The 18643-nt window shown below is 40.4% G+C and overlaps 1 protein-coding gene across 3 annotated transcripts in view; it reads left to right on the forward strand.

Annotated features, from left to right (window-relative positions):
• The window catches only part of LOC140235642 (Fanconi anemia group M protein homolog), a 387390-nt gene that overhangs the window by 186632 nt on the left and 182115 nt on the right, over positions 1 to 18643 (forward strand). For all 3 annotated transcript variants that reach the window (XM_072315655.1, XM_072315669.1, XM_072315661.1), the window contains exons 14-17: positions 5746 to 5900; positions 6544 to 6679; positions 15701 to 15825; positions 18140 to 18308. In XM_072315655.1, the coding sequence (XP_072171756.1) occupies positions 5746 to 5900; positions 6544 to 6679; positions 15701 to 15825; positions 18140 to 18308 (585 nt within the window). The remainder of the gene's footprint in view (positions 1 to 5745; positions 5901 to 6543; positions 6680 to 15700; positions 15826 to 18139; positions 18309 to 18643) is intronic.

The following is an 18643-nucleotide window of genomic DNA, read 5'->3' on the forward strand; positions in this document are numbered from 1 at the left end:
AACAAACTGAAGCATTTAAACTATCAAGGCCAAATTTGGTGTGTATGAAGATCTATAGGTGTATTTGTGCAAAGTGCCCTTTGTTTTTGCACCTGACAATGCTATGCCATGGTAACCACATACTTTTGGCAAAATCTTTGAAAAGAGCAAAGTGCATCCACCAATTTGATGTACAAGAAAGAGCATGGCAGACCTAATCAAACTAACAAGGAACTGCACACATACATACACACACACACACACAGAACCTTTTATCAAATCCTGGCTTAAATGTTTTTGTGAGAGTCTGAGCAGCATGACAGGAGCAACAAAGACAGAACACAGACAACACATCCAAAATCTTTCGACTTGTAGCTCATATCATGATAGACCTTCATACCAAATTTGAACAAAATCCGTTAAGAAATGTAGCCTATAGAGCACACACAAACCATCCACCAACAATATGACCTTTGACTCTATAAAAGATGGAACACTGGGGGCAGCAGATCATAATTTACAGGCTTGTAGATTAAGCTTCACAAAACAACATTTATGTATATAGATTAGAGTATAATGCATTTGTATACAAAATTCAAAAGTACTATCTGAAGATATGTCACCTGCATGCAGAGTGGCTACAGGATAGCCGCTAATGTCCCAGTCACATGCTGTATACGCCGAATATTTCGCAAGGTTTTTATTTTCGCGAATTTCGCGAGTTGGGTGCCATTCGCGAAATTAAAGACACACGAAAATATCGACTCTATTCCCGATGTGAATGTGACGTACGCATGTAAATTTCTCCGTTCAGTACAGAACTCCACAATGGCGAATTTAACTACTCGCAAAGTCGTCAGGAATTCCCGATTTGCGAAAATTTAGACATGTGAATTATATGGCGTATACAGTAGTTGCTCAAACAATGCTCTGCGTTTGGCGTTGCATCGTAAAAGTGTAATTTTTTACCCTATAAAAGATGGAACAGTGGGGGCAGCACTTCCAAAATCAATAGACTTGTAGATTATATCATGGTAGAGCTTCGTACCGAATTTGAACAAAATTAGTCAAGAAATGTAGCCTATAGAGCACACACAAACCATCCATCAACAAAGGTCATATTGTTGATGGATGGATTGTGTGCGCTCTATAGGCTACATTTGTTAACATATTTTGTTCAAATTTAGTGTGGAGGTTTATCATGATGTACTCTACAAGCCTATAGATTTTGGATGTGCTCCCCCTAGTGTTCCGTCTTTTATAGGGTCGAAGGTCCTGTTGTTGATGGATGGTTTGTGTACGCCACTGAACTCTATATAGTGGAAGTGACGTTACGCGCAGTGTTGGAAGCCAGCGCTTTGCTTTAGTTGTCGCTGCCATTTTAGGACTCCACCTTTCGGCCCCGCCCACTTTACTATGCGCTACTGTTGTCCAGAGGGTACACAGAAGAAGCGCGCGTTCCTCAGTGGAAAGTCACTTTAGTGTAAATTATGGGGTGCCAAGTATCACATGGGCTATTTCATTATGAAATGGCTCTTTAGTTGACAAAATGAACATGTCCTAACAAAACAAAACAACTGGTTTTATGACATTTCTGCAACGGAATGACTGATTTCAAAATGCCATTTTGTAGACAAAATTACTCATTTCGTAACGGAATAGTCATGACTTGGCACCTCATTGGTGCCCCATAGCAAAGTCCCAAAATGGCCGCAACCGGCCAGCACCTCCGGTGACTTCAAAACTTGTACCCACAGTGCAACACGAGCGTAATGGCTTTTCGGTGTGTAGGGTGTGTAGTGCACAGCATCCCTTCCACTATATAGAGTTCAGTGGTGTGCACTCTAGAGGCTACATTATAGAGCATTTAAAAGCAAATTTCTAGGGAATTAACATATTGAAAAAAATCAGTTGGAAGGACTATGATCATAACATACGGGGATGGGGGTGGGGTACATTATGTGATGGTGTGAGATCTTCAGCGAGGGAGCGAAGCAACCGAGCAGGGGAGGGTGTGGAAGGGGGGATACCCTGGCCCCTCCCACGGTAGGGACTTTTTGTACAAACAGAGTATAAAACTCGCATTTATAGAGCATTTAAAAGCAAATTTCTAGGGAATTAAACATAGGGGAAAAAATTCAGTGCAAAGGACAATGATTATAAAATACGGGCGTACATTATGTGACAGTATGAGATCCTCAGCAAGGGAGCGAAACGACCGAACGGGGGAGGGTGTGGAAGGGGGATACCCACCTCTCACGGTAGGGACTGTTTGTAAAAACAGAGTGTAAAAGTCACGTTTATAGAGCATTTTAAATTAAATTTCTAGGGAATTAAACATAAAACAAAAAGAAATCACTGCGAAGAACTATGATCATAACTTATGAAAACTATTAATTTTACTGTAAGTACGGGCAGAGCAGGCAAGCCACTTTCACTTTGCCATGCGTCTGAAATGATAATAATAATAGACTCTTATAAAGTGCTCATTCTACCTAAAAAGATACTCATGGCGCTATAGAACAGGGTACATAATGTATCTTATAAAATGGGTTCAAGAACGTAGCCAATAGGAAGCGCTGAAATGAGTCACGTGGGCTTTGATTACTTTAGTACCATTGCACTGCAGTACCAGTGCGCACTCAATCAGTTGTTACAAGTGCGTCGCGCGCTGCTATACGCGCTGTCAATACCTGTAAACAACTTCTAGTTCGGGCTGCGTATGCCGGCCGGCCTTTCTTTTGTGCATATTATGTGGCACGTATACAGTACTCGATACGTACAGTTAATACATGTGTGGGATTTCCGAGTGCGACGTGCTTGACTCGACTCTCTCGAGCAAGTGCTACATGTAGCTGACTGGACTATTGACCCACAAAGGTACGTGAAAATGCTGTTAGTTTTCGACCCATTTTATAAAACAAATGATGCACAGGATTATTTTGTGGCATTAGAGGAGACGCAGCTCACTCTCGGGTATTTACAATGTAGTGCAACATGCACTCGGCTTCGCCTCGTGCATGTTTCACAATTGTAAATACCCTCAAGTGCGCTACGCCTACACTAACGCACTCTATCCTGTGCATCATTTGTATAACATACACCAGTATCACAGAGATAATAATGTATTCATTAAGACATTGCATTGCTCGAGCAATAAAAAAATATTCCTTTCCTGCTAGAAACAGAGAAGAAAAGGAAAAATTTAAGGTTTACTAAAGATATATGTTTCAGCAGGCACACTCGGACACGAGGCTACCATGTATACACAAAATTCACTCATAAGCTGATATTAGTGTATAGATATAATAATGTATATTGTTTGTGTATTATAATTTTCCCATTTTCAGTTATGAAATTGACAGCTTTTTAACAAGAAAATGCCTTTATTGTTCATTTTGGTCTTTAAAGTGAAAACTAAGTTCTGGTAAGGGCCTGTAGAACCCGTCTGACACCATTTCATATTTGCTTGCAATATATCGAAAGAGTCTACAAAGAAACTTACCTGGCTGACGCGGTTTGCCGGAATGATGAGTCGTTTTGGAGTATTTTGAGAAAAATAATAAAAGTCGGTAGACCGACTTTTATTCCACAAGACTCCAGACTAACTCGGTCTCAGGGAAAACTCGACCCTATTTCAGACAATTTAAACACAGTTCATGATCGCCATGTTCATCAGTACTCTATACTACGGGTACCAAACGAGGCCTTGATGAGCAGACAGGAAAGTGCGTGCTAATCCTGTACAAAACAAAAATGGACAGCGCGCGGTCCTCAAGCCTAAATACGCACATCACCTCAGTTGCTGAGACGCGCGGTCTTTGAAGTTTTTGTTGTTGTTTATCAAGCGTCTTTGATTGCTTTTAGAGGTGCTTGAGAGGCGCACACTAATTTTGCATGCGCGCCAAAGAGGTTTTTGATGCGCGCGTTGTAACAACTCGGACCATTACTGCGAGTAGCCAGAACGCTACAATGTAGTTTATACAGGCCGCTCCCATATGCATAGTACAACGCTGTACAATCCAGAGGGACAACCAATACAACTCATCCCGCCGTTAAGCACAGCGGGACCGAGTTATCCCCCAGTCCGAGTCTAGCCTGACCCCGTTCGGGTAAGTTCTGAGACTGAACGTTTTTTTTGTTAATATTTCCCATTTTCGTCGTTACCCATCGAATATCTTGTTATTACAGCGTTATTCCGCACATTTCCTAGGCACACGTTCACATTTTGGAGCAAAATTTGACAACTTTTGCAGGCTTACCAGAACTTTCTTTGGGCTTTAAATAGGTGATTAATCATTTGTTACAGAGGGCACTTAGGGGGGGATGGGCTAAAACTCGTTTTGCCCCCCGCTTCCGGGCCAATGATGTGCACTCTGTAGGCTACATTTCTGAAGGGATTTTGTTCAAATTTGGTATGAAGGTCTACCAAGATATGAGTTACAAGTAGAAAAATTTTGGATGTGCTGCCCCCAGTGATCCGTCTTTTATAGGGTCAAAGGTTATATTGTTGATGGATGTTTGTGTGTGCGCTCTGTAGGCTACGTTTGTTAACAGATTTTGTTCAAATTTGGTAAGGAGGTTCATCATGGTGTAATCTACAAGCCTATAGATTTTAGATCTGCTGCCCCCAGTGTTCCATCTTTTATAGGGTCAAACTAAAAAAGGTCATGTTGGTGGATGGTTTGTGCACACTCTATAGGCTACATTTCTTGACAGATTTTGTTCAAATTTGGTATGAAGGTCTACCATGATAAGAGCTACAAGTAGAAAGATTTTGGGTGTGCTGTCCCCAGTGATCCACTGTCAAAGGACATACTTTTGATGGATGTTTGTGCATGTGCTCTATAGGCTACGTTTGTTAACAGATTTTGTCCAAATTTGGTAAGAAGGTTCATCATGGTGTAATCTACAAGCCTATAGAGTTTAGATATGCTGCCCCCAGTGTTCCATCTTTCATAGGGTCAAAACTCATATTGTTGGTGGATGGTTTGTGTGTGCTCTATAGGCTACATTTCTTAACGGATTTTGTTCAAATTTGGTATGAAAGTCTACCATGATAAGAGCTACAAGTCGAAAGATTTTGGATGTGCTGCTCCCAGTGTTCTGTCTTTTATAGGGTCAAAGGTCATATTGTTGATGGATAGTTTGTGTGCACATTAGGCTACATTTCTTGCAGATTTTGTTCAAATTCAGTACGAAGCTCTACCATGATATAATCTATAAGTCTATTGATTTTGGAAGTGCTGCCCCCAGTGTTCCATCTTTTATAGGGTAAAAAAATTACACTCTTTACGATGCAACGCCAGAGGCAGAGCATTGTTTGAACAACTATGTGACTGGGGCATTAGCGGCTATCCTGTAGCCACTCTGCATGCAGGTGACATATCCCCAGATAGTACTTTTGAATTTTGTATACAGATGCAGATGTATTATTACATAAATATTGTTTTGTAAAGCTGCGCCTAGTCTTCACAATATTCACCTTTATGTTTGAAGAAGGGGAGGGGATCTTTGTCCTTCGCTCAACCGTGAAGATGAAGCAAAAGCTGCTGCTAGTGCCGGTGGATACAATCGCATTGTGCGGCAATGAACATTTCTAGTTTTAAGAGTCTGATTTCAAACCAGTTCTTTTGGCTGAGCTCTTACTAGCCATTGGCTCATTTTGTTGTGGCAAGTCACATACACATTCCCAATAGCTCTAAGGAATTCATATTTCTTTGAGAGCTGGACAGTTTATCAGTTTCCCATTTATCTTCAACCCAGACACTGCATCGGACGAATCCAGTGAAGATGATATTGGGAGAGGGTTAAGGACAAAAAAGAAGAAGCCAAAAGTGCTTTCCTCCCCCAAAATGCACCATATGGGCCTACTACCAACCAGATGCCAGAGGGACAACAGCCTAGCAACCACAGAAAAGGTATGCTCTAGATGTAACATGTCATGACATTCGCACGTAGCCAGTGTGTCTGGTTTGGAAGTGCTTTAAACCAGGTTATGATATTAATCCACAGACTCTTTTAGACTAGTTTGCCGGAGGCATTATGTTTTTGGGTTGTCCATCCTTGGGTCCGTAATCAATTTGTGGACAACGTAACTAAAAAACTGTTTGAGGTATCCGAATGAAACTTGGTGTGTATAAAAAAATTATGTATGAGTGGGTGAAGTTGTGCCCATCAACTTTTGGGTGCACAGCTGCTCAATGTCAAAGGTCAAGGTCAAATGCCCAGTTTTGCCATTTCCCCCGTAGGGTGGGGGCAGAGGGGGCACTTGCCACCCCCCCCCCCCCCCAATAAAATTTTGGAGTGGTAAAACAAGTTTCCCCCATGTGCCCCCTGAAAGGTAAGAAACAATTTATTATTTAAAGACTAAAATGAACAATAAAAACACTTTTCTTGCGTAAAAATTATCAATTTCACAACTAAAATTTGGGCTCTGAGTGTTTAGCATCTTCAGAGCTAATATCTTCACCACCTGGGGTATTGATATATGCGATTAAATACAAGATGCAACATACACTACCTTCTTATTGTAAACTTGTTTTCAATGTTCATCTTTGTTAGAGTTCAAAGGATATGTCCAGTGAGAGCGAAGTGGAGGAGATGTCCTTCATAAGCCGACCCAAGGGAAGGAAGGCAAGGAGACTCCATGACATCAGCAGCATTATCCTTCAGGATGATGAAAATGATGACTTTGAAGGTATGTCATTGCAAGATTTTTTAGTCAACTCTATACAATAAGAACATCATGGTCAAATATACCTCCCCCATCAACTCTGAGTACCATTTGACTTCCGTCCATGATACAGGTTGTACAACTGAGTAAAATTAGACAATATGTCCTCTTATTACTGAGGTGTAGATGATGATACCAAAGTTTTCCATTCTTTTTATCGCTTGTCAATCAAAGCACATGTTTTCAAGACTGCCACCTTCTGATTTTATTCAAAGATGAATTAAATCATGTTTACTTCAGCAGTCTGTAGACAATAGAGAGTCATATGGAATTTAAGGATTGGCATCATCTGACAAAACTTCCTTCCTTCAACTCTCTGTGAGTTTTTATTCAGCAAATGACAACTTAAAACTCTTTGGCCCAGTTTCTGCTAAAAACATAAACCAATTTTAAACCAATGTTTGGTCTAAAGTGGGTTTAAAACTGGTTTAAAACAGCTCAATTCAGACCTATTTTAATCTGAGGTCTAATTTGTATTCTACTATACCCAGCTGTGGTCTCAATCAGGCTTTAGTTAAACCAACTTGGAGTTGGTTTAATTCAAGTTTAATTCAAGTCTAATGATAGATGTCTGTATCTTAGGCCCCGTTTACAGTGCGAGGCTCGGCCGCGGCCAAGCCCGCCTTCATTTCAGTGTAAACACGCAAAAGGCCAAATGCGGGGCCAAAATTGGCCGCGCATTTGGCCACGCTCTAGAGGTGGTCTCGGAAGCGGCTTGGCCGCAGCCGAGCCCGGCCTTTTCTCAGTGTATGCAAACTGGGCCAAATGCGCGGCCAATTTTAGTCTGGCTTCCAAACCCTCTGCCCGTACTATTTCGCTATTCAAGATATTAACCCCCTCAACGTCGAAAACTAGTATAGTTTAAGGTGGTTTTGTCCTGCAAAGGTTATTTTTCCTTCAGCAAAGGCCTTTGCCCGAACGGTGACTTCGTCGCCGCGGAATCCAGTTGGCAAAGGGTCTGAAATCCAGACTATACCAAATTGCGTTTGTTTACAAGCAGAGCGCCACTACGACAGAATATTGAAAGGTTTGAATTAAAAGCGCGGCCGAGCCCGGCAGTGTAAACAGACAAAATTGCGGGGCTCGGCCCTGCAATTTAGGCTCGGCCCAGCCCCGCACTGTAAACGGGGTCTTCATGCCCTGCAAAGGCAGGAAAAATAATGACAAAGTAGTCAAAGCGGTGTAGGCCCATCTGAGAGCCACACGTGTATGATACATGATTGTAGAGCTAAATGTACATTACATATCTATTATGGGCTTACAAGATGCCTATCCATATGTGGTAGCGCTAAGGGCATTGATAGGCCAGCGGGATACACACTGTGCAGTAGCAACATTAATATAATATGCAATGCATTGCACATCATGCACTACCATATATGTATATGAGGAAATCAGTCTTGAACCTACATTGTATTAGTGGTCTATTCTAAACAACTTTGTTATATGGATGATAAAATGGTTCCCATCTTTATTCCCACATTTGTTTGAGGTGTGTTTAAGCGCACGTTTTCTTGAAGAAGAGCTTACTTACCTCGAGGTCCTGGTTTTGTCGATCTGTTTCGAATCCGTGATTCAATCCACGGCCAGCAGGCAGCGCAGCTTGTATACACATACAAATAATGTAGCTTGCTAGATTACAGTCAACAAACATGCCACCAGGCCGGCACAGTGATGGATAGGGATCACACGACATACCATCCCACCCGTATCAAGCACTGTACATGTACAGTACTACAGCTGTAGTATACGATGCTGATAGACCAGTACCTTCTTTGGTACAAGCAAACGGTACTACCGTATACTGAACATTCAATACTAGAATTACACCATGCACATGCACAATTAATACAAAGAAACAATGTTGCTGATACACTACCAATAATCAAAAGTACTCGGAGGGGGAGAGTTTCTTTATTCACAAAGCACACCATGGTGGCCAACTTGTCAATGAATTATTCATGAGCAGTTAAACTGGATTTAGACTGCAGTCTATTTGGGGTTTATTTTATTTAAACCCGAAAATAGACTTCAGTTTTACAAAAGCTCCCTACCAAAATACAAACTTAAACTATACGTTTAGCTAAACCATGAATGGGTTTAAATTGGGTTTGAACCTCAGTCAACAGTAGTCTTAGGGTCTTGTGTGTAGTCTTAGAATTTTGTAAAGATGAAAACAGTCATGTGAAATTATGATTTTTTTTTTATCAATTTGCTCTTTAATCTGGGTTTCAAAGTCAGATTTTAGGGTTCACTTTGTTTTGCTGTCTTCCCAATGCTTTTTTATACCCCCATCTCACTAGACGGCGATTCCGCTATGATCATCAAAAATCGACAAAGCGCAGGGGATTGTGACTTGATTGCTTTAAATCTTCTTCATCGTATCTTGAGCAGTTCAGAAGCGCGGAGGGTCGCCACCATCGCCATGGTCGGCGACCTCGCTACAGAAGTTTTGGACATGTCCAAAACTTCCGTAGCGAGGTCGCCGTGGTTTTAGAGCGTATCACAATCACCTTACGAGCGCATTTAAAGCGCCACATTCGTAGGTCTGACGGGGTAGCAACGCGTAAAGCATAACTCAGGTGCATCAAAAGCAGCCCCCATCGCCAATGAAAATTACCACATTTACAGTATTACAAAACAGGAACCAACCATGAACGAAAGAAAGTGATGCACCAGACCTGGAAGGTTGACATGGAGAAAAGCATATAAAATTAATTTTTCCACATACACTTAGTACGAATCTACTTTGTTTATCAAATTGTTTGTGTGTCATATACTATTGCAAGTCAATGAAAGTAAATTAAGTTGTAATCTTTTCAAATATATCTTCATAAAATTGTATCATTGTAGGATACGATACGATAGGATACGATAGTTTACTCGTAAGCCGGTTCTTTAATATTATACATATTTTACCCTTTTAATTGAATTGATGACTTACCTAAATGCAATTTCACATCAGGTTCTGACTGGTGTGTTCTAGAATGCTAAGAAGTAAGGATGGAACCATAATAATGCATAACCATGTTGGTTTGACACTGACTGAAGAAATTCAATCTTGAAACCCATTTTATACCCCAATCGCTTGAGATCATAGCATGTGCCTGGCGTAAACGTATCACTGTCGCTCCAATCGTATCACTGTTGTAACGAGGTCTTGATAAGCGTACAAATGTCACAATACAGCCGGTTTGATCGCAGAAGCAGCGCATCTTGTCTGCCTGGAAATGTGGCAACAACATGGCAGAGTCGTATTATCATCGTGGCGTGATCACCTACAGCGCAGGTTGAGCGTAGAGAAACCATAGTGTAATCGCCTCGGAGGCCAAAAAAGGAGACAGACGGCGATCGCCCCACGATATGTTGAATCGTCACAGATCGCCATGGTGGCCATGGTCGCCTTCCTAGTGAGATTGGGGCCTTACGATTATACCCTGTATCAGGAGTGCTGAATCTGAATCTGCATGATGCAACTCTTGTATCCTTGAGGGTTTTGAGATGTTCAAGATGGCCACCAAAATGGCTGCCAAAAACAGAAATATACTACTAGGAATATCTTACCTATTGTTTATCTTTTAACCCGTGCTGTATCCTCCGGATGCAGCCACCCATTGCCCGAAAATGAAAAGAAACATAGATGGGAGAAAAAGGATAAGACCATCAATTTATTTCCAATTTTTTAATCATTTATTAGGAAACATTCATATTTGAATTTCAAATTTTAGCAGCCATTTTGGCAGTCATCTTGAATAACTCTTAAGCCCTAAAGAATGCAAGAGTTGCATCAGCCAGATTCAGGTTTAGCACCCTCAAAATAAGGGTAAAACCATCAAATATTCTCAAGTTTTCACAATTTAGAAGGAAATAGAAATGAATGTCCATTTTTAGCTCGCCTGAGCCAAAGGCTCAATTGAGCTATTGCGATCATTCTTCATCTGGTGTGTATTCATGCATTGTCAGGCGTCCAGCGTGCGTCGTGCGTTAACTTTTTACATTCTCATCTTCTTCTTGAAAACCTCATGATGAATTTTCACCAAAATTGGCAGGTAGCATCTCTAGGGCGTTAGGATCTCAATTTGCTAAAATGGGCACCATGCCCCACCCAGGGGGCCCAACCCCCAAAAGTAAGGAATCTTTAAAGGGGAAGTCCGGATGATTATCAGCCGTTTCCCGTGTAAAGAACAATATTTCATGAACCTATTACCCTTTTCCCGATGAGAAAAGACCATCAGATACATTTACTATGATTTTTTTTTAAAATAAGGTAATTCTTCATGTTCGAATCCGTCGCGAGCAGCCCTTCGTACTTACTGTCCCAGTATGCATTGCGCGTGACGTCACAGACTCGCTTTCCTCAGCAGAGCACTGCGAGCGCAGCCCAGCTACGCATCGATCTCCCATTGCACTGCTGACTCCGGCACGGTATCTGCATGCCTGCCGAGGTCTGCCTAGTTGGCGCTACCGCTACACTGAATTATTGACGGCCAGCACAGGCGCACACACAAAGAGACGTCTCTTTGCGCACACATCTCCGGTTATGCGTGAGCTGGCCGTCAGTTCAGTGTAGCTCTCCCAGGTTTCTCTCAACCGAGTCACATGAAGTCATTAATTCGAACAGAAAAGGACTATCGGCAGAACCAAACGTTGCCCGAAGCCTGTTGTCAATACTTTAACTTCACTGGTAAGTCTTCAAATTAAAGAAATTTTTCGATTTTAACCCTAACTAGGCTGGGGGGGGGGGCCTCCGAGGCCCCCCCCCCTCGACGTTCCGCGCGATGTATCGCTAACGCGAAAAGCTATCGCCACGACGTTTCATGACTTTTTTCTTTCAAGTCTCCCGCATCTTTTGACACCAAATTTGCGATGCCCGGGCGCGCGGTTTCGAAGTTGCGCATAAATATGTATGTGCATGTCAGACCAAAAATTGCTCAAAAACGTGAATTTGTGTACAATTTCAATGCAAACTGTGCTTACAGGCAAATTTCACAAAAGCATGATTATTTGGGGGTTTTATTGATTAAAATCAATTATTAATATATTTTCTTGTTCGGAACAATGTCGCAAACAAGTTTCATCGAAAAAACAATGAAAAACATAAAGTCAAAAAAACAAAGAAATACATAAGAAATTTAAAAAACAATAAAATACTTCAGAAATTTTTTCTGATGGCACAATTTTTTTCTCTTATACTTGCTCAGGACACTATAAAGAATATTTACACAAAAAATGTGCCCATTTTGAGCTTTATTTAGTGATTTATACCAAATTGTCTGATTTCATGCATCATCACGCATAAATTAGCATAATATAGCATAAATGATTATTTTTTTTAAATTTAACTTCATGGTACTTTAGATTACATCATAGGCAATGTGTGTGCCAATTTTCGTCGCGATCGTGCGGTCGACGGCCGAGATCTGGAGGGGGGGCCGGGGAGGCCCCCCCCCCCCCGGCTCTATGATCTTCCTAAATAGCCCGGCCTAGTTAGGGTTAAGTTGATATTATCCGCGATACTACCTTATCATGATCCTGAATGCTACAGTGCACAGCCCCATTACGCTATGCGTATGGCCGGCTGCTGGTTGCAGTTACGCCACCGATCGCGATGGGGAGTATGACATGGCTGCATCGAGTAGTATTTGTAAGTTTTGACGACAAACTTGTCAATTAATATATTGGAGAGCCATCTTGCACACCTTTCCCGCTCATTTTCTGGGTTCGGAATGGCAAAAAAACTCTTCTTCTGACCATCGCCCGGTTTATTAAAACACCCAAACGCTTCACACATCGCATACTTGCCAACTAGTAAGATTTTATCAGATTCAGTAAGATTTTTTACGTTAGAAATAGCAAAATCAGATTTTCTGTCAGAGAAATCAGATTTTTTAAAGATATTTAGATATACCTTTCATGTGTATTTTCTGAAGATTTGACCGAAAGTAAGATTTTTAACTTCAGTTTGCATATAAAATAAGATTTTTGCAATCAACGAGTAAGATATTTCATCTTGAAATGTTGGCAGGTATGACATCGGCATTTTCGAAGTGAAGCAATAGATCATGTCGCATGCATCCGCTGCGTGGCCAGAACCACGCAGAACGCTCCTGCTTGCTCGGCCCGTATCGCCGTTGCTCAAGCAGGGCTCCCCGAGCCAGCTGACGCTCCAAACAAAAAGCAGTGTGGGGCTAATACGTCACGCCGTCACATGATCTTTCTCGCCGGCGTACAGAAATTGGAACAGTTACGATTCAAAATTAGTGATGCTAAAAAATCGATTGTGATGAATTGGGAGGGTATTTTTCAATGAAACTTAGTCATTGTGGTCCTTGATTTATGTAGATTATGGTGAAATTTATTCAAAATCGTCCGGCTTCTCCTTTAAAAATCTTCTTCTCTAGAGCCAGAAGTGATAGACCTAAGTTAATACTATGAGGTAGTACATAAACGACTGTAGTTTCAAGTTTGTTCATGGCAGAGTCAAGGGTGCCCTTCTTGGTGGGGGGGGGGTCCAAATGGGGGCCTAAATTGTATATTTTCATTTTCTTCTTGAACCCCCCCCCCCAAAAAAAAAAAAAAAAAAAAAAAAAAAGAAAGAAAGAAAATGAAGGAATCCTTTACAGGATCTTCTTCTCTAGAACCAGAAGTGATAGAGCTAAAATTATTACTATCAATAAGTACATTGATGACTGTAGTTTCAAGTTTGTTCATGGTGGATCAATGTGTGCCCCCCCCCCCCCCCTTGGAGCTGGGGGGGTCCAAATTTGGGCCCTCATTTTACTATTGTACATGTTCATCTTCTACTGGAGAATGCCTGGTCAAATTTGATTAGAGCTGTGTGTAATTTAGATGAGTGACTGCGTGAAAGGTGAACTTGCAATATTCAGGTGAGCACGAAACCCCCTGGTCTCTTGTTTAATGGGCGTTTCGGCAGCAGTCTTGAATATCTTAAAAGTCTTAAGGATTCAAAAGTTGCATTATGCAGATTCAGATTCAGCACCCTTGAAATAGGATAGTATATAAGCACCAGTTATTTTCAATTTTCCCCATTTAGAAAGAACATACTACACTGGAATTTCCATTTTGGGGCCCTTTGGTGGCCATTTTTATTGAATATCTCAGAACTCTCAGGGATGCAACAGTTGCATCATGCTTATTTGGATTCACCACCCTCAAAATAGGATGAAACCACCAATTGTTTCAAATGTTTCACTATTCAGATTGAAATACATAGGAATTTCAGTTTTTGGTGGTCATATTGGTGGCCATCTTGAATATCTTAAAACCCTCAAGGATACAAGAGTTGCATCATCCAGATTTGGATTCAGCACACCCAAAATACAGTAATAACATGAAAAATCATTGGGCTGACACCAGTGACAGCAAGACAATGTTCAGCCTCTGGCACCTAATCTTCATGTAATACTTTTGTTCTCTCTGATGACCTATCTTGCTTTCCGTTCCTTTCTGACTGTACAACCTTTGTTCCTCAAAAAGTCAAGAGGCCATCATGTGTCAGCTGTAGAAACAGAAATGTGTCTTCCAGTTTCTTCAGAATTAAGCACCATTTGGCCTCATATTTCCTTCTTTTTTGGGTTGTCCATCCATCTGTCTGGAATAAATTTTGTAGACAATGTAACAAAGGAATTTTGAGGTATCCTAATGAAACTTGCCGTATATATGTATGAGTAGAGGAAGCTCACTCCCATCAATTTTTTGGTACATGTGCTCGAGGTTTAAGGTCATAGATAAAAGTCAGTAATTTAAAATTTTCCCCAATTCCTTTGTATCTCTGCAATACCTGAAGATATTTTTGTGAAACTTATTGTGTACAATTTTGCATGTATTTTAGCAGGTTAAGATTCTCTGGGGAAAATATTTGGCCACTGGGTAAAACTTTGAAGGTCAATTGAAAATGGTAAAAATTAACTTTTTTGTCTACATCTCGGAAATGGCTCAAGGAGCGATATACAGCTGTAGTGAAACTAATTATATGTACATGTATTGCCTGAAAGTGATCCTTGTGGGAGGTTTTGGGTCATGGGGTCAAACACCAAGGGTCATAGGTAAGGTTAAAGAGCGAGATTTACACTATGTGATGCTGAAATGCTGAAATTACACTGTTACTGCCATACTTTGGAAATTACTCAATGTACTGTAACATACTAAACTGTATACATACTGCATTATGCTTGGTATGTATACATGCATTATTGCACAATGGTTCTGTACAGAGAGATTTGAGCCATGAGATCAAGTGAAAAAGCTAAAATTCAACTGTTTTTCCCCAAAATTTTAAAAATATCTCAAAGCATTGTCATGAAAACTGGTGTAGAAGTTTGATCTCAAAATGAGTCCCCCCTCCCCCATTTTGTGAGATTGATATTTTAGGATTAAATGTGCAAAAAAAAAGAGAAAATATTGAATTTTTTTCATCATTACTTCCAGAATATTGCTTTACAAAATGTAACAAGTAAGGTATCACTGCAAAGGTTTTGTTTTGCTCTGATAGTGGACTTACCATGTGATTCAAATGTTTCCAAATTGCACTTCCTCATTGGGCCACCCATTTTGCAATCAAACTTTTCGTATAATACCAGGTAGTTATTTGAAGAAAGTTGTGGACCATGGAGGTCAAAGGTCAAAAGTCAATGAAATTTGGTTAAAGGAATGTGCACCATTTCATAACTACTCAACACGTTTTCATGTTGTACATGTACTATCAAAATTCCGAACCTGTCATTTCAATTTCTTACTGATCATAAAAGTAGGCTACTGTAGACCTGTTGGGAAAATAATGCGTCATAATGGAGGCATACCAGTCGCTGGTGACATTTCAGTGTTTGTTGATTCCCCAATGTGTTCACAAAGAAGTGAAAGTTCCTGATAATGAATTGTAAGAATGTTACATTATCATGTTGTTAGCATCAGTCGAAGTGTTAATGCAGGACATCAGGGAAATTATTTATGTTCATTGTCTCACAGTGTCTACCACTCATAAGCAATCCCCTGCACTGAACAGTGGAAGAGGGACACCATACAAGCCGCCAGATGCATCGCTAAGACAAAGGTTTCAGATGAAGACAGCCACACATGAAAGCCCAAAGAAGGTAAGTACTTCTCTATACATGTCACTGACACAGACTAAGGCTCTGAGACTGCATTGTACAATATGCTGCAAATTGTTGTGTAAGTTTGTCTTATAGATCCTTGCCATCTGATTTGATAAATGCAGGTCACATGACATTCAGAAGAATCAGCTATCCCACATTCACTCTTAATGGCAGTGCAAGAGACCTCTATTGAACGATAAATCTATCGAGCCAGCCGTGCAATAATAATAATAATAATACAATTACATTTGTAATGCGCTTAATACAATGTTTTTAAGCGCACAGTCGATCCTAGGACACACTGCAATCGATCCTAGGACACACTGGACTATGTATTGTAAAGCATTGATACATACGTGCACCTGTTTGCGCTGCTAGCAAGACCTAGAGCCAGATCTAAAATTTAGATATCAGCCAAATTGTTAGTCCTCCTCCAAGATGGGCTTAACATTAAATCTATTTTGGTCTTGACCAGGCCTATATTGTGTGTTGTATAAAACAAATATTCAATGTTTTATCACTTGTGCAACAGTTCAAAATAATACATTCAGCACAAGTTAAACTGTTCCATTCCAACTTCACTTCACGCTGATGAATAGAATGGTTATATAGAAAACTTGCACACTCATGTAATATTCAGAATATTTGTATACTGTAAAAGTGGTTTCTTTCGCAGTGGTTTTATTTTCACTCTTTTCGTGCTTTGAGGTTGAACCGCGAATTTAACATCACGCGAAAATGTTTTGAAAAGTCACGCAAAATTAACCACGCAAGGAAATGTTTTGAATTCCGCGCATTGAGTGTACTGATGGTCAACACACACAGCGATACCGCGCAATGTAGGTACAAGCATGTTATAAAGTACTCGAGAGACGGGATTTCAGGTAAGCCTGCATTTAATTTTAATTTCTATTAAATAAATAAACAAATAATTGGATTATAGTTTGGGTTCTCATGTGCAAAATAAAACAGTTTTTGCTGACTGTGAATTCACAGATTTTGCCGACCGCGAATTTAAACACACGCAAGAAAGTCGGCACCGATGGAAACCGCGAAAGTATCTGTACGCGAAAGAAACCACTTTTACAGTACTATACGTTGCTAGCCATCAAGTTACAATGAATGTAAATTTTTCGTTGAATGTCAGCAAAGGACAGAAAATAGAAAGAGAATTGTTCACATTCTGCTCTTGATTTATTCTCATACACTTACAGTCATAGCACTGTTCCATCCTCTGTGAACCCAATAATCATGTCCATTAACATGCAGTGTTGCATATTTTTTCCTTCATTCACAGTGGACAATAGACAATGGCAGTGGATAGGAACTGTAACTTAGTGGTAATAGATGGTGTAGGACAAAGTTTTAGACAGACTTCTCTGCTACCACCGGGTCTGGAGTAACAGTACTGTTTATTCTGGACAGTAGCCAATGCTTGTTCAGCAATGCACTTTGAGTGTATCACACACAGAGTTTGTCAAAATCGTCCTTATTTTTATTCTTATTCTTTCACATCAAATATTAGCTGATATTTCTTAAGTTTCATTCATGGAGAGGTGTGGGCTAGAGTTTGAGCCTAGCAGGACATATTTGCTCTTTTTTATGCCTCCGCCACGAAGTGGTACTTTTTGAGTTATTTTGCACAGGGACAAACAAACAAACAAATCAACGATAACGAAAACATAATCTCCTCCCTTGGCGGAGGTATTTAGTACAAGCTGACACATGACCCTAATTTGCGTAACCAAGATGGCCATGTATCATTGTTTGCTGATTACATAATACAATCAGGTGATCACACTTTTATAACCAAGATGGCCAACATTCATATCAAACAGCCTATTAGAAAGTCAAGATGACCCATTAGACACTTTGTGTCATGCTTGATAATGTTTGTGGTAAAGATCTCTTGCTGAATATTCAGTAGCCGAGCTTGTATCGTTGACTTACTTCCACATCCACATACATGTGATATTCCTCTATTTTGCATCTTGGAAACCATTTGTCCAAACCTGCCTAGATTTTGTATGCATATAGAAACTGACTACACAAACATATCTCAATATAACTTTGAGTCCATAGACTGCTTGGTCATTGAATCGAGTCCAGGTATCAGTTATTAGGGTGTGATTATTTTTATCCTAATACTAGCATACACTTCTTGATATACTGCTTTGATTAGTAACAATCCCCTCATCAAGGGTGGCAATCACATGCAACCAATATCTGAACCCCCTTTCCCCCCTGCGTATCACCTATTAAAACTCATCTCAGAGGTGAATTTCCTGTCTTGTTTGATTTCTCCTTGCAGAAGAATAGCAGGCCCTGCAAGAGGGTGGCAGGGTTTTTGGATGATGAGGCTGAGGTGTCTGATGATGCAGACTGTTCATCTGATGAGGATGAAGGAAACCATCTAGATGATTCCCTGGATGGTTTCATTGACAATGCCTCTCAGCTTAGTCAACAAACGTGTTCACAAGGTAGACGTTTTCCTTTTTCAATTGGCATTTTAACATTTGCGTGACAAAGCTATCCACTCTAGTGTAATCCTTCACTTATATTGAAAGATATCAGTTCCTATTTCTATGTGTTCATGCATACCAAGAAAAACACAGAAAAACTGTGATTTTGCCTGAAAAATCATTTCAAAGAAGGGAGAAAAGCTTGTGTGTGAACATATTTTTTAGCTTACCTGAGCAGAAGGGTGAAGTTAGCTATTGCGTTCAACACTCATCCTCCAGCCTCCGTCATGTGTCAGGTGCCATGCGTAAACTTTTTACACATTCATCTTCTAGTAGTCTCTTCATCCAGTGGT

The sequence above is a fragment of the Diadema setosum genome, chromosome 1, assembly GCF_964275005.1.
Source record: "Diadema setosum chromosome 1, eeDiaSeto1, whole genome shotgun sequence".
NCBI lineage: Eukaryota > Metazoa > Echinodermata > Echinoidea > Diadematoida > Diadematidae > Diadema > Diadema setosum.